A 25,095-nucleotide genomic window follows, 5' to 3' on the forward strand; every position below is an offset into this window, starting at 1 on the left:
CCAACACCAGTAAGGACGAGACTTGGCGAGCGATCCAATCTGCGGAGTTATTTTCGTCTCTAGAGATCTAGGGCAACCGAATGTTCCAGTGACAAGAGAGCAATTCCTTAATCTCGCCCAGCAAGGGTGCATGAACGTTAAATTTCCAAGCATCATCCCCTTGGAGCAGCGTGACTAGGTTCTGAGCATCCACTTCACACAACACTTGTCGATGGCCCATAGACCAAGCCATCAGCAAGCCTTCCCAAAGCGTCGACGCCTCAGCCAGGAAAGGACTTCCCCCTACACCGTGCCACATGAAGCCACCTAACCAGGTCCAAGCAAAATCCCGCATGAGACCTCCACCACCCATGCTAGTGTCTTCCTCACGAAAGCTCCCATCTGTATTGATTTTCACCCATTTTTCCGGTGGTGCCCTCCAGCGCTTGTTAAGCAAAATGTCATCCTCTCCGAGATCCTGGCAAAGGATTCGCCATGATCACGACGAGTTCGTGCGTTTTTGCACCCCGAAAGCTTTGTATATAAACCATATATACTTTCATGTTGCTATTATGCTCTTAAAAATTAAAATTTATGATAAACACTTGACTTGACTTAAAGTTTCAAATGACGCTACTTTTCAAAAATAAAAGTTTCAAATGACGGATTTTAAACCTGTCGCAATATATTGTGACGTATTTTAAATCTCTCGCAAGATATTCAGACAGATTTATGTTCCGTCGCAATGTAATTGACAAGGAATTTGTGACGGATTAAACTTCTGTCGGTTTTACTAAATAATATAAAAAAAAACTATTTACCAAAAAAAATATTTTAAAAATAATTTGAGTCTTTTCCGGGATTAGTCCCTCAAATGTTTATTTTTTGTTACAAGGAGAGACTAAGCCCGAAAAGACTCAAAATTATTTTTAAACTACTTTTTTTTATAAATAATTTTATTTTTTATATTATTTAGAAAACCCCTATAGTTACAGCTCATAATTTTTTTAAAATCTTATGCATACAATACAAGTAATCAAATATGATTTTCACATCCTGAATAATAGCTAAAGTGGTAAGAGTTATAAATTATATGAGTTGGGGTAGCCAGATTCAAGAATCAATCCCTCGAGGATGAAATTTATCTTTTGCGATATAAAATATATATACTACATCCAAAGCTAAAAAAACCAAATGTGAATTGATTAAAATACTACATTAAAAGCCGAAATATGCGACCTATGTTCTAGGCAGTGTTATAAAACTTGGAGCGGACCGGCCGGTTCGACCGGTTGAACCGGGAACCGGACCCTTGAACGGTCTGAGCCCTTAAATGGATCGGCCATGCAATTCAACCGGTATGAACCGGCCAATTCAGGGAATAAACCGGCGACTCGGTCGGTTTTAATGGACCGGTCTGTTTTTTTTTGTCAAAATTGTTTTTAATGTTCAAACTGTAATTAATTTACATTCAATGTTAATTATTTGGTCAAATGATATTCAATTGAGAGTTATTTAAAAAAACTGTCATAGCTAGGACTTGAACACAGGACCTAGAGGGAGGAAAGCTAATCCAAATTGTCACTACACCACTTTGCTTCTTATTAAGAATAATGCATATTATTTTATATATATGATATACTAAGGTTATATTTTAAATTATTATAATTTTTTAATATAAACCGAGTCAAGCAATCAAACCAATAACCCAGTGGTTGAACCATTGACTCATTGACCCAATGTCTCGACCGAGTCGATCACCGGTCCGACTACGATAACACGGGTTCTAGGAACAATGTGGATTGTCCAAAAACCAAAGTGGGTCTGATTTTGAGGAAAACGATTGTGGCAGCATCTCAAAACGGTAACCTCTTCATTCATGGATGTCATCAATTTCGTGACTCATGTCATTTCCACTTCAAATCAAATATATACCAAATCTATGTCTCACGCCAACCAATCCATCTCTTCATTGCTTTGCTTGCTTGCTTGGTATTCTTACATTCTTTATGCTCTTTGTTTTCATTCCAATCCCATTAGATCTAATCTCTATCTATTTCATTCTATCCCTCTCTCTCTGTGTGAAGCTGGAGGAGCTGGATTCTGTTTCCATTTTGTTTTTCAATTTTTGAACTTGGAAATTATCCAGTAAGAATTGATTGTATTGAGGAATTCTAGGGTTTTTTCCTTTTCAGTTGTTAATTTTGTGTGCAGATTTACAACTTCTTTTCAAATGGGTCATGGGGTTACTGCATGTTGGGTGTAGAATTGAGAAAAAAATATGATTTTTATTTTTTATGGAAAATTTGTTACAAATTCTGTGTTTTAGAGGTTTGTGATTGATTTTCAGGCTAGTTGGTATTATCTTCAATCTGCATCATGGAAGGTGTTGTTGTGAGAAGAGTTATTCCTTCTGATAACAGTTGTCTCTTCAATGCAGTTGGGTAAGCATTAAGGCTTAAGCAATGAAGTAAAGCTTAAAGCTCCCTCCTTTTTCTCATTTGATATTGGTGATGCTCGTTATAGTCATTCCCCTTGTAATGTTGTTTCTCCATTTTGTTATGTTTACTCAATTCAGATATGTTATGGATCGTGACCAAAACAAAGCTGCTGAGTTGAGACAGGTAGTCTACTCTAATCCTCTTGAATACTTGTTTGGAAATTCTTCTACATTTGATTTTGGAACCAGAATCAATTTTGGGAAGAAGCTTGTGTGAGTAGCTAGTGGGTTTCAGAATTGATTCTTGGAAAAGTGAAGTTGATCCAAGCATGCTATGAATTGTGTTTTATTTGCTATGAATATTCATAGTAGTACTTACATTATGTGATTGTTTCGTTTCCATGCATATTGTGTCAATTTGGTTCTTACATAGAAAACCAGATAACAGGGTGCTCATCATGCCGCCACTTTGTTTCTGACTATTTGTTTTGTAAACCAAGTAATTGTGTATTTTGTATGTAGTGTATTGTGCTATGTATTAAATATTATGGACTTATGTCCAACTTAATTGAATGTATTTTGGATTGATAGCACTTTTCTTTTTTCAATTTGAATTAGTTTTATGAGACAAACAAAAATAACATATAGGAACTTTTATCTGTCATCTGTTGGACATAAATTCTTTCTAGGCATTTTATCATAATGAATTGCATTTGCATTACATTTTTCTTTTGCTAAACCTCATACTTTGAACTTTGAAGCATTATTTAAGACTCTGCCTCATGTTTATAACCTTCTCTGGTTATGAACTCTTGATATACGACTTTAGCACCTTCTAAGGTAGATCACAATACTAAGTAATGAATCCATCACAATCTCTATACATTGTCCATCAAGCCTTATGCTATAATATTCGATGTTGTCCATAAAATTACTTGCAATTAGAAGAGTGTCATCATGAAATCATGTACTTTTTTTATTCATATATGAAACTACATAGTCTATCATTTAAAAATTATCAGTGGCATGCAACTTTTCTATCCATGTATATGCATATATATTGCCTTCAATGTGGGACCTTAACTCAATCCTTCACACCCAGAGCTCAACAACTGGAGCGTGGAGGTTGTAGACTTGATATTTAATGGGAATGGTCTCATGCCAATCATAAAATATCCACGGGACCAGATTGACTTGATATGAGTGGCCTATCATGGATGGCCTAGTAACAGAACACATATAGGATATGCTTTGATATCATCCATGAACTAACTATCTCAAAAGCTTAAGTTGTTGGGTGAAGACATGTGATTGTTGTTTCTAACAATCAATATAGTTATTCATATATTTTGACTTGGCATTTTGTTATGTTTGACATGCTAAAAGGTTATAGCTGCCACAGTAGCAAGTGATCCTGAGAAGTATAATGAAGCATTCCTTGGAAAGCCAAATGCAGAGTATTGTACCTGGATTCTGGATTCAGAGAAGTGGGGAGGTTAGTTGAGCTCTTCCAGATCATGGCTGTTTTAATCATAAAAAACATTTAAGGGAAATAGTTATCATTTTTCACTTTGCAAGTTGGAACTGCTACCTTTTCTGTTCTCATGTGGCCAATGTATGAATGTACAACGTCAAGTGTGCATATCTCATTTTTTAGGCCCTTGTAAGGTGTTTAAACTTGCTCAAATTTAGGTTGATTAAAAATAAGTACTCAAATTTGATGTCTTGGATTTTAATACAATTTTCTTACATAAATATAATACCAAGTATATATAAGTTAAATAAGTTATTTTCCTGAAACTTTAGAGCTATTCTGGATACCCAAACAATCCTCTGCAAAAATTGAAAGTTCCTTAAACTTCAGTTGTTTTGTTCCTAGCAATAAATCACTTATAGTTTTCTGGGTCCAGATTTTGTGGTTGATGAGTTTAAAAGGAGTTTCAAAAGGTTCACAATCCCGTGGTCGTGGTAGCAAAATTAACAATAAAGCACTTTTGGTTTTTCATTAGTTTGATGTGCTAATGAGGCTACATTCCTCTGTGAAGGTGCAATTGAACTTTCAATATTAGTAGATTATTATGGACGTGAAATTGCAGCATATGATATCCAGACCACAAGATGTGATTTGTATGGTCAGGTAAGCTCTTTTGAATATGATACAACTCTATACGCTCTCAAGTTTTGTCAACCTCTTATAACTGAACTTCTTTCCACTTTTTTTCCTGAATACTTTTGACAGGAAAGTAACTATTCTGAAAGGGTGATGCTTATTTATGATGGTCTCCACTACGATGCATTAGCTGTATGTAAATTTCATATACCAAAAATTACTAATACATTTGGATCTGGATCTGGATCCTATCATGTGAAAACGTCACATGACATTTTCAGGTTGAAATGTTGTGTCTATCTCTCTCCATATGTATTAAATAGACCATCTGAATATTTATGAAGATAGAAATGAACCCAAGGTTTCATATCGCAATGTCATGTGACATGAGAGGATCCTGATCCCATCCATTCATTCTCTTTCACATGTTTTTATTGTGGCTTGAAAAGTGAATTATCACTGTGCCTGAAACTAATGAGAAGTTAAGGTTCATAATTATTTTCCATCTTTTTATGGTACCTGATAATTACACCTTTTATGCTTCAGATGTCTCCTGTTGAGGGAGCTCCTGAGGAGTTTGATCAGACCATATTTGCTGTAGAGAATAACAGAAGCATTGGACCTGTTGAGGGGCTAGCTGTAAATTTTATTAAAGACCAACATAGGTAGTTTTCAATTCTTATAAACCTTTTTCTTAAAAAGGAAGCTTGAAAATGTGGAAATTGATGAAGATTAGCACATTAGTAGAGTGAATTACAGAAACGTCCAGCTTTTATCTCTTTATTACAGTTTTATTGTGAAGTTCCATATATAAGGTTTCATTTTATTGTGGGTTGTATATTTAAGGTTTTAGATGCCTTAATTTAGAACCAAAGTGATGCACTGAACATGCTTTATCCAGTATGGAAAACAATTGGTGGAAGTCCGCGGACACCCAGAGTAAGAAAGAAAGAGAAGAGAGAGAAATAATGAATGTGATAATATATGATATGATGTGATGTGATGTTAGGATGTAAGAGAAGGGAAATTTAGTTAGGGACTTCAGAGGTTGTTAAAGTAGTTAATTAGTAGTTGGAGGGGATTAGCTATATAAATAGAGGGAGATCAGATCGGGGGACCATTCTGTACAATTATTAGTTTGAAAGCTAAAGTAGAGATCCTTTGGGGAGAATTCATTCTCTAGTTTCTTGTTCAGTTCTTTTTAATAAAACACTGTCATTTCTTTCACTTTCTTTCTCTGGGTACCTAACATAAGAAGACAGATGAAAAGATGAGGTGTCTGATGGGTGTCTAGCTGTTTGAATGTCTAAGTATTCTTACTAATCCAGTATTTCTGCTTCCAGTAATCCCTGTAATCTGTGATATGCCCATGCTAACATCATGGCTGCACTTTCTCAGGAAACGAAGATTCACTGACACTGCCAACTTCACATTGCGCTGTGGGGTGTGCCAAATTGGAGTAATTGGTCAGAAGGTCATTCCTAAGTACCTGGTGTTTGTGCTTACCCACCGGATTAGGACTCTCTCATGTGATGACATTATCATGTCAAACTTTGAGTTTATCAGTCTTTATAAATATTCAGAGGGTCCCACCTAACTGGATCAAGAAAGAGATACACACTCAGTTTCAATTCTCTCCTGTGACAAAACCATGAGAGAGATATCTCAACCATCCAAAATATGTTAGATATTAAAAAATATTTTGGATGCCGGATATCTCTCCCCAGTGGTCATGTCACTAGAGAGGATCCATACTTGATAGACAATAAATTTCAACATGACACTATCATGTAAAACACGAGAGGATCCTGATCCTTTATCTACCACCTTGTAATTTCTTTTAGTTATGATTCTGAGTACTGGTTTTTCTGTGAATATATTCAGGAGGCCGTGGAGCATGCACAAGCAACTGGTCATGTTAACTTCCAAGAATACAGATGATACCCTGCTGAGACACCAATTTGTACGTGTATACCCAGTTGATTTTTATGAGCTTCATTGATATAAGATAGTTGTCTCATTGAAGACAATCAAGTTCTTTCCCATGCTCAAAAAGTGATTAACTGAATAATTTTTAAGTTGAATTGTTGTAGCAAGTTGTGTTGTAACTTGTAAAATTGTAATAATCATAGTTCCTGGGTCTCAATCCATAGTGATTGTACTTATAAAAGCCTCTTTGGTTGTGTTAAAATAATCTGAAAAATCACTTTTCCCTTTGCAAAAACAACTTTCAGTAGCTGTTTTCAGAAGCATTTCTTCTCTCAATGGAAGCTTATCGAATTTCCGAATACAAACTAACCATGTTCTTTTACCTCACAACTCAAGTGATACAAATTTAAGGTTCAGGCAATACTTTGACGATCAAAAATGTTGTTAATTATTTTATTATTTTTAAAATCTCATTCTATAAAATATTACCATATCTCTTTTTATTTTTAAACTGTATCTTTGCATGGAAATCAGTACCTGCAATTCATTCTCAACATAAAATTGACTTTAATTCTTATGAGATTTGGTACCTAAAAAACCGAATCAATAAGCACACTGGTGCAATGAAAAACCGTGATAACTGGATATTTATTTATGGTCTGCTGCGAGAGAAAATTGATGGTCGTTTAATTCCGTCGGTAATTCTATTTCGACTACAACTCATAAATGATAATTCTATTTAAACACATGAATCTGGTTTTAAAAACATCAGTTATTTGTAATTAAATAGTTGAAATAGTCAAAATTTTAATCAATCATTAATGTACAAATTTTATGTTAGCAATTAATGAGGGGCTCAAAAAAATTAAAATCATCATTCAAAAGGCTTTAAATAATAGACTTCCATACAAAACTCAAATGAAAATGAGGTTGTAATATTTTGGTCCAAATCAATATGAGGCTGACACTTGTCAGGCAAAAAGGTTGGGTGAGAGTTATTCTTGGGTAGCGTTTGGTACCAGAATGGAACATGACTGAACAGAACGTAACATGACATAAATGTTCTGTGCAATGTGTTTGGTAAACATAACACATAAGAACAGGACTATAAAGTTAATTACTAATATATCCTATATTGTTTTCAAAAACGCACAAAATTAATTTTAGGGTTCATTGAAATTATCAATTCGAACTGAATAAACACGAAAGCCAAAACTAAACTAGATGAAATTAAAATGAAAGATTGCATTTGTAGCAATCATTTAGGAACCAAATTGTCCCGTTCACACTTATGTCTCGTTCCGTCCCCTTCACACATGTCTACCAAACGCTACCTTGGAGTGTCAAATCAGTTAGGTGGGGCTCACAACATTGGTAGAAAAATAATATTAAATACGTCCAAAAGAAATTGGGAGTGCTACATTTTATTTAATATTAGTTTAAAAAGAATTTACCGGCATGGGTTGTGTCTGATGTCAAAAACAAGCATGGGGTTGTTTGTGACAGAAAATAATCCGTCACAAAATCCTGGAAGATGGAATGGAGTTCTGTCTCAAGTTTCGTCACAGATTGACAAACAGATACTGAAGTTTAAGAATGGACGACAGTTTGCGACGGACGAAATCCCTCTCAAATGTTCCGTCGCTAAATTCATCACACCATATTATGGCGGTTTAAGCAGCCGCAAATGCTTCAAGGCCAGTAATTAGAAGCATGTTCTGGCGGTTGAAACTGTTACCAGTGAACATTTTGTATCATTTTATTTGCAACAGGTTGTAGCGGTTTAAGAGCGCCAAAAACTGTTTTATTGATTTACACCGCCAGTAAATTCCCTAACCTTTGTTGCGGTTCTTTACCGCCAGAGAAAATGTATCACTTAACCGCCAGTACTTGTCGAATATTTTGGGGGTTTGAAACCCTTACAATAAACCGCCAGCTGTTACAGAAACCATGGCAGTTGGTTATCGCCAAAAAATGTATCAAAAAACGCCAGTATTTGGAAACAATTTCTGGCGGTTTGATAGTTTGTGGCAGTTCCTGACCGCCAGATACTGTAGCAACCCAACGCCAGTATTTGCAAAAGAAAAATTATGTCAAAATAAATGAATTATAGAAAAAGAAAACCAGTGAACATCATTTGGTTGCGCCGCACGACACCGTCACTCCCTCTCTGTCTCTCTGTCCGTCGTGAACCGCCGCGCGACAACGATGTTCATCGGAATAGGAGCGTTTTGAGCTTCTCCCCTTCCCTCAACCTCCGTCACTTAACTAAGCCCAAATGCTCTCTACTCTAACCTTCGCCGTCAAAGACTTGTTCGTTTCGTTTTCGTTTACATTTTCAATTCCATTTGTGATTTGTTTACTGGGTTTTTGATGTATTTGGATTGTTTGTTGCAGAGTTTACATTGTTGTAGCTTCTTCTTAAAGTGATTCTTAGAAGTGATTATGAGGCTTTCTACAGAATAACCAATTAGATTGTTGATTCACAACTGATTCCATTTTTCTCATTGTCTGTGACATGGCAGGATTTCTGGTGAGAAATAGCATTATGGGACACCAACCAATCCTCTGTTGCCGTCTTGTATCCTCTGTTGATTTTGCTATTGGTGAGTTTACTTGGTTACCACTTGCATGTTCCATCACTCATTCAAAGAATGCTAATCTGTCCATTTATTTATTGCCTTGACATGTTTTTGTCATTTATCAGACGCCTCTTTCTTGTTTAGGGAGTTAGGATTATTCTTATGTCTAAGTGATTCCTAGAAAGTGGAAAGATTGTGCCTTTTTTTTTGGGTCTGGTGCTCAGTTTAAGTAATTTTCACTGTAAGTAAGGCCCCGGAATAGCTTATTGGAGCTTATCTTATAGCATAAGCGCTTATGCAAGTGTTTGTGAGAACTTTTGTAATAGACCTATAAGCTGTTTTGAGTTTATTTTCGTAAGGTGTTCATATATATAAGCTTATGAATAAGAGCTTTTGCTTGTCCATAACTTATTTCCGGTTTATTTCAGTAAGTTTCTCAAATTGACTTATTAATAAGTGCTTATCCCATAAGCTCTTATTGCCATAAACGCTTAATTAAATTGATCACCCAAACACACCCTTAACGTATTTGCAGCTGTTTCGTAGAAATAGTATTTCCCTTGCTGTATTTCATTTGTAATGGTCATATATATGTATCAATTTTAATCACGGGAGATCAGGTTGTATTTGACAATTCTCAAGTGTTTGTGTTGGCATTCATGTTGAGTTTTAATTTAGTTAGTATGAATTGCACAACTGCTTCTTTTGGTTGCTGAGAGGAAGGAGGGTCGATGCAAAGATAATTTGAAATCATAAGGCTACCTCTTCAACCAAAGCAGCTGTAAGATTCAAATTTTGAATTCATATTCTTCTAGAAGCTGGTTTATATGATCCATATTACATATTTGTCTTTACCTGTATTTTAATTTCTCACCAAAAAAAATGTATACACAGTCTTCTTCGTTATACCTAATTGCAAATCTTATTTGGGGTGTAATGAGTTCCACTTTGCTGACAATCAGTTTCTATGGTTGTTGTGATTTACACATTAAGATAGTTGCACAAATTTTAGGATTCCAGCTCCTAGCTTATTTTTGTGATCTCTTTCATATACTGTTGCAGTATGGCTTGTTGTGCATTGTCTGTATCTTTCTGATCCCATAACAGGCTTAATGGACACTTCCAAAGTGCAGTCATCTTATGCTCATGAAAACTATTTGCTGAATTTTCAGTCTCAACTCACAAGTATATGGATGTGAACTTGGTAAAATATTGTGATTTTGTCGTTATGTTTTATTCATTAGTTTAGAACTATCCTTCCATGTCTTTAATCATTTTCAAACAATTGAATTCTGCATCATGTTTTCCTTGTGAGTAGTTTTATGTGGAGGGTATTGAGAAATTAGATGCACAAGTTAGTAATTTTTCAAATGAGTCCCACAATATAAAATATGACGTGGTACCTACGTTTAATGTCTTGGTCTACCACCCCGTTATCTCATTCAGAAATTACTGCTTAAGTGCTGGGGGTATTGAATTGGGACTCCTTTATTACTCTCTTTTTTGGGTATACAGAGACAATTTTTAATCTTTTCTCTTTGAATGTTTATATCTTGATTGGATTATTGAATTGTAGGATGGTTTGCTCGAGATCCGTCTATTCTTCATCATTCCAAGGACCAATTAGCTAATGTGTCAACTCCAAGAATATTCTGCACCGGATCGAACTCTAGCTCTGGCGCGGCCGCCGCGGCGTCTCCGGTTTTGGTTTGTGGAGCTTTGTTTCGTGCTTCCGCCCATTTCATGTTTGGTTCTGTCTCCGACGCTGAGCTCCTCCTTCCCAACTTCAGCCACGTCTAGCTCAGGCTTCAAAAGAGATGGATCCATAAGAGAGAGATGATACCGAGCTCCTCCTTCCCAACTTCACCCACGCGTATAAAAAACCTTGCAATCAGACTTAATTCTTTGTAATTTTCCAAATAAAGTTCTTGGCTTAAATTATGGCATTAAATTAAGTCATTTAAAAAATATTGAAGGAATTTGACTATTGTAACAACATTTAATTATTTTTAATCATCCTAATCAAGATCATTGATTAAATTATGGAGGAAACAATTGCTACGTAATTGATTAAAAAAACGACCATCAGAGAAACGTTAAGGAAAACAGTGGAAATGCGTTATTAATGACTTATTATTATTTATGGAAACGCGTAATTATAGAAAATAAAGGCTACGTTTTTTATAGTACAAAGGCTACGTAATTATAGAAAACCGTGTTAACCATATATATAGAAAAAACTCATCATTATAGGAATTCAACCAAACCGTGTTAACCATATATATAGAAAAAACTCATCATGATAGGAATAGATATGGGTTCAAATTAAAAATGTTGTTAATTATTTTATTGTTTTTAAAATCTCATTCTATAAAATATTACCATATCTCTTTTTATTTTTAAACTGTATCTTTGCATGAAAATCAGTACCTGCAATTCATTCTCAATATAATTGACTTTAATTCTTATGAGATTTGGTACCTAAAAAACCAAATCAATAAACACACCGGTGCAATGAAAAACCGTAATGAAAAACCGTGATAACTGGATATTATGGTTTGCTGTGAGAGATAATTGATGGTCGTTTAATTTCGTCGGTAATTCTATTTTGACTACAACTCATCAATATATATATATTAGAAAAGAACAACTTCTAGCATGACGTGTCGCTCTCACATGCCAAGTTAGTGACGTGTCGCTCCCAGATTAATTCTCTCCTAATATTTTACATGTAAGTTCTTTCTCCTTCTTGGCCCCACTTGCCACATGTGCCCTGATTTTTCCTTACCTTATTTCTCCTTAGTAAAAAAAAATACATTTTTAAATTTTAGATTTGATTAGGATTTAGGTTTTTTATTTCTTGATTTTATCTTAATTTATTTTTAGAGTATTAATTAATTTTTATGATATTTTTATTGAATTTTCGGATTTTTAATTAATTCCGGATTTTATGAGTTTTTATTGTGATTTGCTAGATTTTGATAGTTTTTACTATATTTATTTAGTACATTTTTAAATTTTAGATTTGATTATGATTTATGTTGTTTATTTCTGGATTTTATCTTAATTTATATTATTATTTATTTTTAGAGTATTAATTAATTTTTATGGTATTTTTATTGATTTTTCGGATTTTTAATTAATTCCGGATTTTATGAGTTTTTATTGTGATTTGCTAGATTTTGATAGTTTTTACCTATATTTATTTAGTACATTTTTAAATTTTAAATTTTAGATTTGATTAGGATTTATGCTGTTTATTTCATGATTTTATCTTAATATAAAATATGTGATAAGTGATTTAAATCAATAATACATCCCATCACCAAAAACCCTCTTAAAACCCTGCCTACCTCCACCATCTCCTCCATGGAATTCATCTCCTCCATGCAATTCTCATCCCATCTCTCCACTGAACGGAACCACCCCCACAAAATCGTCTCATCTCTCCACGGAACCACTTTGCCATCGACTTGCAATCGCATCCCTCCGATTTGTTGCCTTGGACTGATTGGGAAGGTTGCAGATGGAGGTTTCAAAATATTTTCTTTCTTTGCTTGCATAATATGTTATGGTTTTTTTCAATTTTATTTTATTTTACTTTACCTTTAACTTTCATTCACTCATGTTTGACTTCAAGGTCAATTTCGTTCATCACTTGCCATGCTACTTTCAAATTCTTTTCTTCAGGTTTTTTTTTATAGATATTTCACCAAAAGAGATTCTTTGGAAGCCATGGATGGTGAGTCCATTTTATATTCTATATGAAATTTTGCAATATTTTGATTTGTTTTTTATGTTTTCTGATTCTCCTTTGTATGTGATTCTATTTTATTCGTTTTTCTTAATTTGCATCTAAAATTTGTGTCCTATGTTATAGGAGGTGAAACATTGACCTGTGTATGTTTTGATTAACCTAATCATTGTCAGTGTAGTGGATTGAGGGAGTGAAAGAATTGAGAGGAGAGAAAGGAGAAGTTGTAGATTTTTTTCCTTGCAACTTTTTTATTTGGTAATTTTTTCTTTTTGCCTGCTTCTTGCACCGAGGAAATTAATTATTATTGTTGGTGCTTGCCGTTACAACTACAGAACTACATATCATGGATGAGATTTTACTGCTTATCTTTGTTCGCTCAAGCTATACTATTGAGGTTAGACTTTTAAAACCGGTGTTATCCTTTCTAATATGCTAAACGCCTAAACCAATGTTCTAACAATAAATTGATTTCCTTGGGCTTCCTTCGAAACATTTGACATGAATTTATCCGTAGGTACAGAATGGCAATGAGGTGCATACCTGTTTCTGACTACACTCTCTGATTCTCAGCTAGCTGACGATGAAACATGATTGATGACTCAAGATTTTATCTTGCTCTCATTTCAAGTAAGCCACGAAACATGTGAGACCAGTACTCATGGAGGTTTTTCTCAGTCCATTATATGTATATATTCACCAGATAAGAGATAGAGATGTGTGTTTGGTGTTGCACTACTTTAATGCATATGTATATATTCACCAGATAAGAGATAGAGATGTGTGTTTGGTGTTGCGCTACTGTGATGCATATATAGTTTTACTGACTTAGTTCATCAATTCTACATCTATCTATCATCATTACATATATTAAAAGTCACTTTTCGAAAAGGCAATATTAGATTTTATAATTAATCATTGTTCTACTATGGTTCAATTAATCAAACTTTAGTGTGATTAGAAGTCTTGCTTGCATGAGTGTGTAATTATCACATTACGATTTAGTATCAGCATATGTTTTTGATTTGGCTATTGTACTTTCAACAACAGTGCTACATAAAGCAAAGAGTTGTTTTAGCCGTTCAACAAATGTAATGGGTCTAAAATTTCTAGGGGGGTTTCTTCCATTCATCTTCTTTAGTAGCATGTGATTAGTTTCCCCTTACAAATAGATCTGATTGGTTATGGAAACCACTGGAAGGCCATAGCCAAAAAGTAGCTTCAATTCATTCTTTGGCTTTCATATCTATCTGCTAATTTGATTGTTATCTTTGCACTATCATAGCTAGATTGATGTGTCACATATTGCTATTATGTTTGGTGGTCTTTAGTCTATCCTACTCTAACATGTCTATCAATCTCACTTCATGCGTTCTTGATTTTCTGTTACCTAGAATGCAGATACGACTGGAAGCTGCTGATTTGGAAGCAAGTTTCATTTGAATTAGCATGAGTTCATATTAATTCATGTTAAAGTTGGACAACAATCAGGAATAGCACCTAGGATTGCTGCTGATTTGGAAGCAAGTTTCATTTGATTTTTTAATTAGAAATCAATATTTTAATGATTTAAATTCAAAATGTGATACCTTCTTACTTTATGAAGTGCTTTTTTATGCCAAAGAACAGACTCTAATTGCAGTGAAAACAAAATTTGCATATGATGTTAGGTACTGTGTGAAATTTGTGAGTGTGTTTGTGGATAACTTATAAGAAAAGCGGTGGTGATAGTGAGGTAGAGAAATCTGAGAGAGATTTTGATGTAAATGAAGATTTTTCTTTCTTATGAGATTGGACTTTTAATCCTTATCCACACCATTCGAAATTTCCATTATTAATACTATTATTTTCGACACTTATGTCACTGACAAATAATAATTAGGTTCTGATGTAATGTATATTCTTTGTAATGGAGAATTAAGTAGTTGTTTTTAATAGTCTTTTATATATAATTCAGATGTAAACAGTATGCACTCAGCTATCACTTGAGCACTAGAGCAAGTAAAGGGAGCATACTACGACTGCTTTACTATTCTGAATTTTTTTATCGCAGAAATGCTCCGGTAAGTACAACAAGCTCAAAAGCAAAATAGCATGATGAAACTACTAGATATTATTAATGAACCAAACCTTTCAGTTCCAAACTGTCAAGACCTTCGCTAGAAATTTGTTCTAAAGTACGCCCAATAGTACTACTATAAGAGCAAAGCAACATGCTTCTTATATTGGGAGATAGACAAAAGCAGAGGTTGCCTTAGTAAGCTTTTTCACCTGGATCAACAGAAAAAGCAACTGAAACTCGATCGATGAAAGTTGGAATGGCAAGGTTTACTCTTAAAGTCTTCGGCAGGAGGAGGATACAAGAGATCGACCTTGAAGCAAGCAAGGTATGGTGGGTGTCATCATCTTCATCGATATTACCCACCAGATAGACTTGAGAAAAGACTTTCAGGCATCCTGAGAGTAAGGAGAAGCTGGATCTAAATGTATTAGAAAGAGCCTAAAAGCTTTTATATATAGGAAGAATATTTTACATGAAAATACTTCTACATAAAAATAAATGTTAATAAGATTTCATCAGAATTTTTTTTGTTACAAGAAAAACATAATATAATATAGTTTGATGTTAATTTTTTACTACATAATAATATAGTTCACTCTAATTTTTTTGTACAAATTATTATAGGAGTTAAATTCTCCTACGGGAAGAAATATATTTTAACAAGAAAGTACCTTCATTAAGTATTAATTAATTTATCAAATACAATAACAAATTTCGCGGTACATTCTTTTTTTTTTCTAAGATTAAAATGTGTTCTGAATGCTTTATTGGTGATTCTTCATATCTATAATTTGTGTTATTGTCTTTAGGCTCATGAAGAATGTGAAACGACTTCATGTTGATATGGGTCAAACTTAGTTTATTTTATTGTGTAAAAATGAACTCGCATGATCACGTACATAAAGAATCTTTTCTCTTTTTTTCATTGTAGATTAAATCAGCTATTGTTTATTAGCCATCATTAAACCACATCCCCTAATATGTTTTGCATAATTTGAGATTTGGTTAACCAATTTTTTTATTAGTTATTCAATTGTACGAAGTTCAATTTATGCAACAAGGGTTTTAATTTAAGACTTTTTATCCACTTTGCTCATCATTTCACACTCTTCTATTTCATCCGTTGTTTATTATATTTTTAATGATCAAGATGTTAATTGACCTATCAAATATAATAGATGTATTCCCCGTGCAACGCGCGGGTAACAAACACTAGTAAATGGTAATTCTATTTAAACACATGGATCTGGTTTTAAAAACATCAGTTATTTGTAATTAAATAGTTGAAATAGTCAAAATGTTAATCAATCATTAATGTGCAAATTTAATGTTAGCAACTAATGAGGGGCTAAAAAAAAATCAGCATTCAAATGTCTTTTAATAATGAGTCTCCATACAAAACTCAAATGAAAATGAACTTGTAATATTTTGGTCCAAACCAATATGAGGGTGACACTTGTCAAGCAAAGAGGGAGGTTGGGTGAGTGTTTTTCTTGAAGTGTCAAATCAGGTAGGTGTGGCTTACAACGTTCATATTTTCTAAAGTATATAGATAGATGATAAAGCTGTTTTATTTCCTGCAAACGTGGTTAATGATCTAACTACACAACTCCAAAAATGCACATTAATTTCACTCATCTTGTAGAATCACTTTCTAAGTGCATGCTTGAATACACGGTGAAAAACCATAGTGGACAACCCCAAAAACTAATAGAAGTTGTTTTTGTCCACCGTAATTTTAGTTCATTATGGTTTTCCACATGTATACAAACATGCACTGAATTATTGAGCTATGTTTGAAGAGTATCTAATAAAAATGTCATATCCAAGGCATCTATTGTAAGATCAAAGTTTTGATCTAGTAGTACAACTCTATGTTTTGATGATTACAAGTTAACCTTTTGATATGAACAATTGTGGTACTCTAACGTGTTTTTCTGAGTGTGCTATTTGCAGGCTCTGACCTCAACTTAATCTCACACAAATCAGAAGCACTGTGTATAAAGAGCAACCCAAGCAACGCTTTCGCATTCACCATGTTCAGTATGAACAGTGGAAAAGCTTCAGAAGTTCTGAAGTTATACAAACTCTGATGTGGACTCAGTCACTAGAAGTTCTGAAGATCCAGAAAGTCTGATAACCAAGAAACACTGAAGGCTCAGATGTTCTGATGGTGTAGAAGACTCTGAAGATCCAGAAGCTGATTAGTGAAGTTCTGATGTCCAGAAGCAAGATACTCTGAAGACCATGTTCTTCCCTCTGAGTTCAGAATCAGAAGAAACAATGGTCAGAGGATCTGGGCTTTCCCTCTGACTCTGATCAACCGGCTTCACAAGTTCCAATATGAAGCATTCCCCTGATCAGAAGTCTCCTAGGTTTAAAGGTCGCGTCGCTATCCAAGTACAAAAGCATATGTACTATCCTGACGACCTACCTAACAGTCTCAGACACAGCAGAAGCTGGATTTTCCAGAACTGCCCTCCAACGGTAGCATTTCCCATGCAACGCTCAACCCTAATCCTTGGAGTATATAAAGAGGCTGAAGACTGAAAGAAACGGCTAGAAGCATTTACATACGCGCAAGACAATCTTAAATTCTTCTAAGTTTTCTTTCATCTGAAATTCATTGAGTTTACTATTAGCTTTTTAGAAGCAAATCTCTTGTAAACAATTCTTTGATAAACAGTTTGTTTAGTTCCTTTAGGAGATCAAGGCTGATCGGATCCTAGAGAAGACTAAGAGAGTGAATCTTAGTGTGAGCTAAGTCAGTGTAATTGTTAGTCACTTGTAAGTTTCAAGTGCAGTTGTAACTCTTACCTGATTAGTGGATTGCCTTCATTCTAAGAAGGAAGAAATCACCTTAACGGGTGGACTGGAGTAGCTTGAGTGATTTATCAAGTGAACCAGGATAAAATCCTTGTGTGCTTTTCTATCTCTTATCCTAAGCACTTAAGTTCTCGAAAGATTTGTCAAAATCTTTAAGGTGGAAGTTTTATACTGAAAACGTTATTCAAACCCCCCCTTTCTACCGTTTTTCATACATTCAATTGGTATCAGAGCGCAAGTTCTGATTACCACACCTAACAGTGTTCAGTGATCCGGGCCGGTGTGAAAAACAATGGCTGCCACCACCAGTGAAACTCAAAGAGATGGTTACAATGCAAAGCCTCCTATGTTCGACGGTCAAAGGTTCGAATATTGGAAAGATAGACTGGAAAGTTTCTTTCTGGGTTTCGATGCAGATCTCTGGGATATTATTGTGGATGGCTACGAGCGTCCAGTTGATGCAGATGGCAAGAAGATCCCAAGGTCAGAGATGACTGCAGATCAAAAGAAGCTGTACTCACAACATCACAAAGCAAGAGCAATTCTTCTAAGTGCTATTTCCTATGAAGAGTACCAGAAGATTACAGATCGTGAGTTTGCGAAAGGCATTTTCGAATCTCTGAAGATGTCTCATGAAGGAAACAAGAAAGTCAAAGAATCAAAGGCATTGTCTTTGATCAAAAAGTATGAATCCTTCATCATGGAGCCAAATGAGTCCATTGAAGAAATGTTCTCCAGATTTCAGTTGCTTGTAGCTGGCATACGACCTCTCAACAAGAGCTACACAACAAAAGATCATGTCATAAGGGTCATCAGGTGTCTTCCTGAAAGTTGGATGCCCTTAGTGACTTCAATAGAGCTCACGAGAGACGTTGAGAATATGAGTTTAGAAGAACTCATCAGCATTTTGAAATGCCATGAGCTGAAGCGCTCAGAGATGCAAGATCTGAGGAAAAAGTCCATAGCCTTGAAATCCAAATCTGAAAAGGCTAAGGTTGAGAAGTCAAAAGCTCTTCAAGCTGAAGAAGAGGAATCTGAAGAAGCATCAGAAGATTCTGATAAAGATGAGCTGACTCTGATCTCCAAGAGACTCAACCGCATCTGGAAGCACAGGCAGAGCAAGTACAAAGGCTCTGGAAAGGCAAGAGGAAAGTCTGAATCCTCAGGTCAGAAGAAGTCCTCACTTAAGGAAGTCACATGCTTTGAGTGCAAAGAATCAGGGCACTACAAAAGTGACTGTCCAAGATTGAAGAAGGACAAGAAGCCAAAGAAGCACTTCAAGACGAAGAAGAGTCTGATGGTGACATTTGATGAATCAGAGTCAGAGGATGTTGACTCTGATGGTGAAGTCCAATGACTCATGGCTATTGTCAAAGACAAGGAAGCAGAGTCAAAGAGAGTTGTTGACTCTGACTCAGAATCAGAAGGAAATCCTAACTCAGACGATGAAAATGAGGTATTCGCTTCTTTCTCTACCTCTGAACTGAAACATGCATTGTCTGATATTATGGATAAGTATAACTCCTTATTGTCTAAGCATAAGAAGCTGAAAAAGAACTTATCTGCTGTTTCCAAGACTCCTTCTGAACATGAGAAAATTATTTCTGATTTGAAAAATGATAATCATGCCTTGATCAATTCTAACTCTGTGCTTAAGAACCAGATTGCTAAGTTAGAAGAAATTGTTGCCTGTGATGTCTCTGATTGTAGAAATGAATCTAAGTATGAAAAGTCTTTTCAAAGATTCCTAGCTAAAAGCGTGGATAGAAGCTTAATGGCTTCAATGATCTATGGCGTAAGCAGAAATGGAATGCATGGCATCGGCTATTCTAAACCAATTAGAAATGAGCCCTCTGTGTCTAAAGCTAAATCCTTGTATGAATGCTTTGTTCCCTCTGGTACCATATTGCCTGATCCTGTACCTGCTAAAGTTGCAAAAAACCCTCTTAAAAAGGGATCTTTCTCTATGACTAAATATCATGTTGAGACACCCAAGGTGATCAGAACCTCTGGGGTAACTAACAAGAAAGGACCCAGAAAGTGGGTACCTAAGGACAAGATTATCTATGTTGCAGATATCCTTGATAGCTCCACTGAAACACCAATCATGGTATCTGGACAGTGGATGCTCGCGTCACATGACGGGAGAAAGGCGTATGTTCCGAGAGCTGAAACTTAAGCCTGGAGGCGAAGTTGGCTTTGGAGGAAATGAAAAGGGTAAAATTGTTGGTACTGGTACTATTTGTGTAGATAGTTGTCCATGCATTGATAATGTGTTATTGGTAGACGGCTTAACACATAACTTATTGTCTATAAGTCAATTAGCTGACAAGGGTTATGATGTTATATTCAATCAAAAGTCCTGCCGGGCTGTAAGTCAAATCGATGGCTCTATTCTGTTTAACAGCAAGAGGAAGAACAACATTTATAAGATCAGATTATCTGAGTTGGAGGCTCAGAATGTGAAGTTCCTTCTGTCTGTTAATGAAGAGCAGTGGGTATGGCATAGACGGTTAGGGCATGCCAGTATGAGAAAGATTTCTCAGCTGAGCAAGCTAAACCTTGTCAGGGGCTTACCCAATCTGAAGTTCGCTTCAGACGCTCTTTGTGAAGCATGTCAGAAAGGCAAATTCAAAAAAGTCCCTTTCAAGGCAAAGAATGTTGTCTCAACCTCAAGGCCGTTAGAACTTCTGCATATCGACCTTTTTGGACCAGTGAAAACTGAGTCTATAGGTGGCAAGAGATATGGGATGGTTATCGTTGATGACTATAGCCGCTGGACATGGGTAAAGTTTCTAACCCGCAAGGATGAGTCTCATGCTGTGTTCTCTACCTTCATTGCTCAAGTGCAAAACGAGAAGGCTTGTAGGATTGTGCGTGTCAGAAGTGACCATGGTGGAGAGTTTGAGAATGACAAGTTTGAGAGTCTGTTTGATTCCTATGGAATTGCACATGATTTCTCTTGTCCCAGAACTCCTCAACAAAACGGTGTTGTTGAGAGGAAGAACAGAACTCTTCAGGAGATGGCTAGAACCATGCTCCAAGAAACTGGCATGGCTAAGCACTTTTGGGCAGAGGCAGTAAATACAGCATGTTACATTCAGAACAGAATCTCTGTGAGACCAATTCTGAATAAGACTCCTTATGAATTGTGGAAGAACATAAAGCCCAACATTTCTTATTTTCATCCTTTTGACTGTGTTTGTTATGTTCTCAATACTAAGGATAGATTGCATAAATTTGATGCTAAGTCTTCTAAGTGTCTATTACTCGGTTACTCTGAGAGATCTAAAGGTTTTAGATTTTATAATACTGATGCTAAGACTATTGAAGAATCTATTCATGTTAGATTTGATGATAAGCTTGACTCTGACCAGTCAAAGCTAGTTGAAAAGTTTGCAGATTTAAGCATTAATGTTTCTGACAAAGGCAAAGCTCCAGAGGAAGTTGAGCCAGAGGAAGATGAACCAGAGGAAGAAGCTGGTCCCTCTAACTCACAAACTCTGAAGAAGAGCAGAATCACTGCAGCTCACCCCCTAAGGAATTGATTCTGGGCAACAAAGACGAACCAGTCAGAACCAGATCTGCCTTCAGACCCTCTGAAGAGACCTTGCTCAGTCTGAAAGGATTGGTGTCCTTAATTGAACCCAAGTCCATAGATGAAGCTCTTCAGGACAAGGATTGGATTCTGGCCATGGAAGAAGAATTGAATCAATTTTCCAAGAACGATGTTTGGAGCTTAGTGAAGAAGCCTGAGAGTGTCCATGTTATTGGAACGAAATGGGTATTCAGAAACAAGCTGAATGAGAAAGGAGATGTAGTCAGAAACAAGGCAAGGCTGGTTGCTCAAGGCTACAGCCAGCAGGAAGGAATAGACTACACTGAAACATTTGCTCCAGTAGCAAGACTGGAGGCAATCAGACTGTTGATCTCTTTCTCAGTAAATCACAACATAGTTCTACATCAGATGGACGTAAAGAGTGCCTTCCTAAATGGTTATATCTCAGAGGAAGTCTATGTTCATCAACCCCCAGGTTTTGAAGATGAGAAGAAACCAGACCATGTGTTCAAATTGAAGAAATCACTCTACGGTCTGAAGCAAGCTCCCAGAGCATGGTATGAGAGACTTAGCTCATTCCTTCTGGAGAATGAGTTTGTAAGGGGTAAAGTAGATACAACTCTTTTTTGCAAGACTTATAAAGATGATATCTTAATTGTGCAAATTTATGTTGATGATATTATATTTGGTTCTGCTAATCAATCTCTATGCAAAGAATTTTCTGAGATGATGCAGGCTGAATTTGAGATGAGTATGATGGGAGAACTAAAGTACTTTCTGGGAATACAAGTTGATCAAACACAAGAAGGAACATATATCCATCAGAGCAAGTACACTAAAGAACTTCTGAAGAAGTTCAATATGCTGGAATCTACAGTGGCCAAGACTCCAATGCATCCTACATGCATTCTGGAGAAAGAAGATAAAAGTGGTAAAGTATGTCAGAAGCTCTATCGTGGCATGATAGGTTCACTTCTATACTTAACTGCATCTAGGCCAGACATTCTATTTAGTGTTCATTTATGTGCTCGTTTCCAATCAGATCCAAGGGAAACCCACTTAACTGCTGTTAAGAGGATCCTAAGGTATCTGAAAGGCACCACTAACCTTGGCTTGATGTATAAGAAAACATCAGAGTATAAGCTTTCAGGTTACTGTGATGCTGATTATGCTGGAGATAGAACAGAGAGAAAAAGTACTTCCGGAAATTGTCAATTTCTGGGAAGCAATCTAGTCTCATGGGCAAGCAAGAGGCAATCAACCATTGCACTATCAACTGCAGAGGCAGAATATATCTCAGCAGCAATATGCAGCACTCAGATGCTCTGGATGAAACATCAGCTGGAGGATTATCAGATCCTTGAGAGCAATATCCCAATCTATTGTGATAACACTGCTGCAATCTCATTGAGTAAGAATCCTATCCTGCATTCAAGGGCAAAGCACATTGAGGTAAAGTATCACTTTATTAGAGATTATGTACAGAAGGGCGTACTTCTTCTGAAGTTTGTTGATACTGACCATCAATGGGCAGATATCTTTACAAAGCCCTTAGCAGAGGATAGATTTAATTTTATTCTGAAAAATCTAAACATGGACTTTTGTCCAGAGTGAAGATGGATCAGAACCTCTGACTATGATACTTCTTGATCAGAAGATGTCTAGTCCAGAAGGTAACTCAATCAGAGTGTGTGTACCCACTGGTACTGACTCTGAAGCTGAGACAGCAACACGTGTGTCAGTATCTCTGATGCATAGTTCCTTGTGCCCGTGTGACAGTCTGTTATGATTGCGTGTAAATGTGCTTCTCTCCTGTGTGTGATTTGTGTATTTACTGTTACTATCTATCTTTAATTTTCAACCGTTGATCTTAAATTGCTTTTTGAATCAACAACGGTTATTTGTCAAAACCCACTATACACACACGATCTCTTTCACTTCCGGTTTTTACTCTCGCTCTCTCTGCTTTTCAAAAACCGCTTATCCTCGATTTCTCTCTCGATCTCTCTTCATCTTTCAACCTTCATCTTCTACCTCAAACCTTCAACCGCTTCAAAAATGGTGAGTCAAACCAGAAGATCTACTGCAGATGCACCCCAGTTCCCTCACATGGTAGTTGGTCTAGCAACGGGTCAAAGGGGCCCTGAGAATCCAACACAAGATCAAGGTCAAGCTCAAGAGCAGATTGTTCCAATTGCAGAACGGGGCTGTGCCGTTCACTGCGTATTTGCTCCTGAGGAACTTCAAGTCCTGGCAGAATGGAGATTCGACCTCGACAACCTGGCTACAAATGGGTATGATCTTCGTCCTGAAGTCCAAGTTCAAGGTTGGGGAAATTACTTCAACAGACTTCGAGGACCGGTGTATGATAGACTGGTCAAGGAATTCTGGAAGCACGCCGACTGCGATGATACTCAGGTGGTATCTCACGTTCTTGGAAGAAAGATCATCATCACGGAGAAGTCTTTCGTGAATTTGCTGGGTGCAGACACTGCTTTTGGGTATCGTTTCCAACTCACGGAATCGAAGCTGAAACCCAGCACCAAGAATACAATCAACGAGGCCCTGTACACCAATTACAAACCGGGCAAGACGAATTACAAGGTGATGGACCTTCATCCCAAGCTCAGGATCTGGCACAAAATTTTGCTCCACTGCATAAACCAGAGACCAAAGGGCAGTTCTCCAGACTACATCAACTTCAACCAGAAGGTGATGTTGTTCTTCATCCAAGACCAGAAGAAGATCTGTCTTCCCTACTTCCTGTTCTCCTACTTGAAGGAGTGTATCCGGAAGTCTCGTACCACTGCCTCCATCAAGTCAGCAATCAAGTATATCCCCTTTGGGAGACTGCTCTCAGACTTTTTCATTGAAAGCAACCTGGTACAAGATCTGGTCAATGCTGGATGTGTAGAGGATCTGACCACCATCGTCAGTGATGTCTTCACCGCAAATTCTCTGAAGAAGATGGGTTTGGTCCAGAAGAAAATCGCCCCTGCTCGTGAAGACACATCTTCTGAAATCAGAAGTAGAAGGATGCCTCTGAATGACTACCCTCTGTGGACTCAGGCAGACAATCCTGACGCCATTAGGTGCTATGTTGAAGACCTAAGGGCTCAAGGATTCGAAATTGATCTCGATGATTTCTTCAGCCGACTGCCGCCAGCTCCAGAGTTTCCTTCTCCTCCCAAGAAGAAAGCTCAGAGGAAGATGATCCTAGAAGAATCTTCTGAGGAATCAGATGTCCCTCTGGTCAAAAAGAAGAAGAGAAAGCCTGATGATGGTGATGATAGTGATAATGAGGATGGTCCTCCTAAGAAGAAGAAGAAGCAGGTCAGAATCGTGGTGAAGCCTACTCGGGTGGAACCAGCTGCTGAAGTGGTTAGAAGGACTGAACCTCCTGCCAGAGTGACTAGATCATCAGCACATTCAAGTAAGCCTGCACTTGCTTCTGATGATGATTTGAATTTATTTGATGCACTCCCTATATCTGCCATGCTCAAACACTCCTCAAATCCCCTCACTCCTATTCCTGAATCCCAACCAGCTGCACAAACCACCTCTCCACCACATTCCCCAAGATCTTCATTCTTTCAACCTTCCCCTACTGAAGCACCTCTCTGGAATTTGCTTCAGAACCAACCCTCTAGGTCAGAAGAACCTACCTCTCCCATTACCATTCAGTACAACCCATTATCTTCTGAACCCATCATTCATGCACAACCAGAGCCTACCCACACAGAACCTGAGCCCAGAACCTCTGATCACTCTGTCCCAAGAGCATCAGAACGTCTGGCTCTCAAACCCACGGATACAGACTCTTCCACATCCTTTACACCTGTATCCTTCCCAAC

General features: G+C 36.7%; 1 protein-coding gene across 5 annotated transcripts; it reads left to right on the forward strand.

Moving 5' to 3' along the window:
* The first annotated feature begins 1,759 nt into the window (after positions 1-1,759).
* LOC130733116 (OVARIAN TUMOR DOMAIN-containing deubiquitinating enzyme 2) lies at positions 1,760-6,762 on the forward strand. 5 transcript variants are annotated; one of them, XM_057585193.1, is made up of 9 exons: positions 1,760-1,843; positions 2,330-2,423; positions 2,558-2,603; positions 3,806-3,914; positions 4,465-4,556; positions 4,659-4,721; positions 5,076-5,194; positions 5,928-6,003; positions 6,414-6,762. In XM_057585193.1, exons 2-9 carry the CDS (start codon positions 2,359-2,361, stop codon positions 6,468-6,470), a joined length of 627 nt encoding a protein of 208 aa, XP_057441176.1. In that variant the 5' UTR covers positions 1,760-1,843; positions 2,330-2,358; the 3' UTR covers positions 6,471-6,762. The 5 variants fall into 5 exon arrangements, with proteins under 5 accessions (XP_057441176.1, XP_057441175.1, XP_057441177.1 ...); XM_057585192.1 differs by having other exon boundaries at positions 1,831-1,971; XM_057585194.1 differs by lacking the exon at positions 1,760-1,843 and adding an exon at positions 1,979-2,127 and having other exon boundaries at positions 5,928-6,058.
* Positions 6,763-25,095: the final 18,333 nt, after the last annotated feature.

The sequence above is a fragment of the Lotus japonicus genome, chromosome 1 (assembly GCF_012489685.1).
Source record: "Lotus japonicus ecotype B-129 chromosome 1, LjGifu_v1.2".
Lineage (NCBI taxonomy): Eukaryota > Viridiplantae > Streptophyta > Magnoliopsida > Fabales > Fabaceae > Lotus > Lotus japonicus.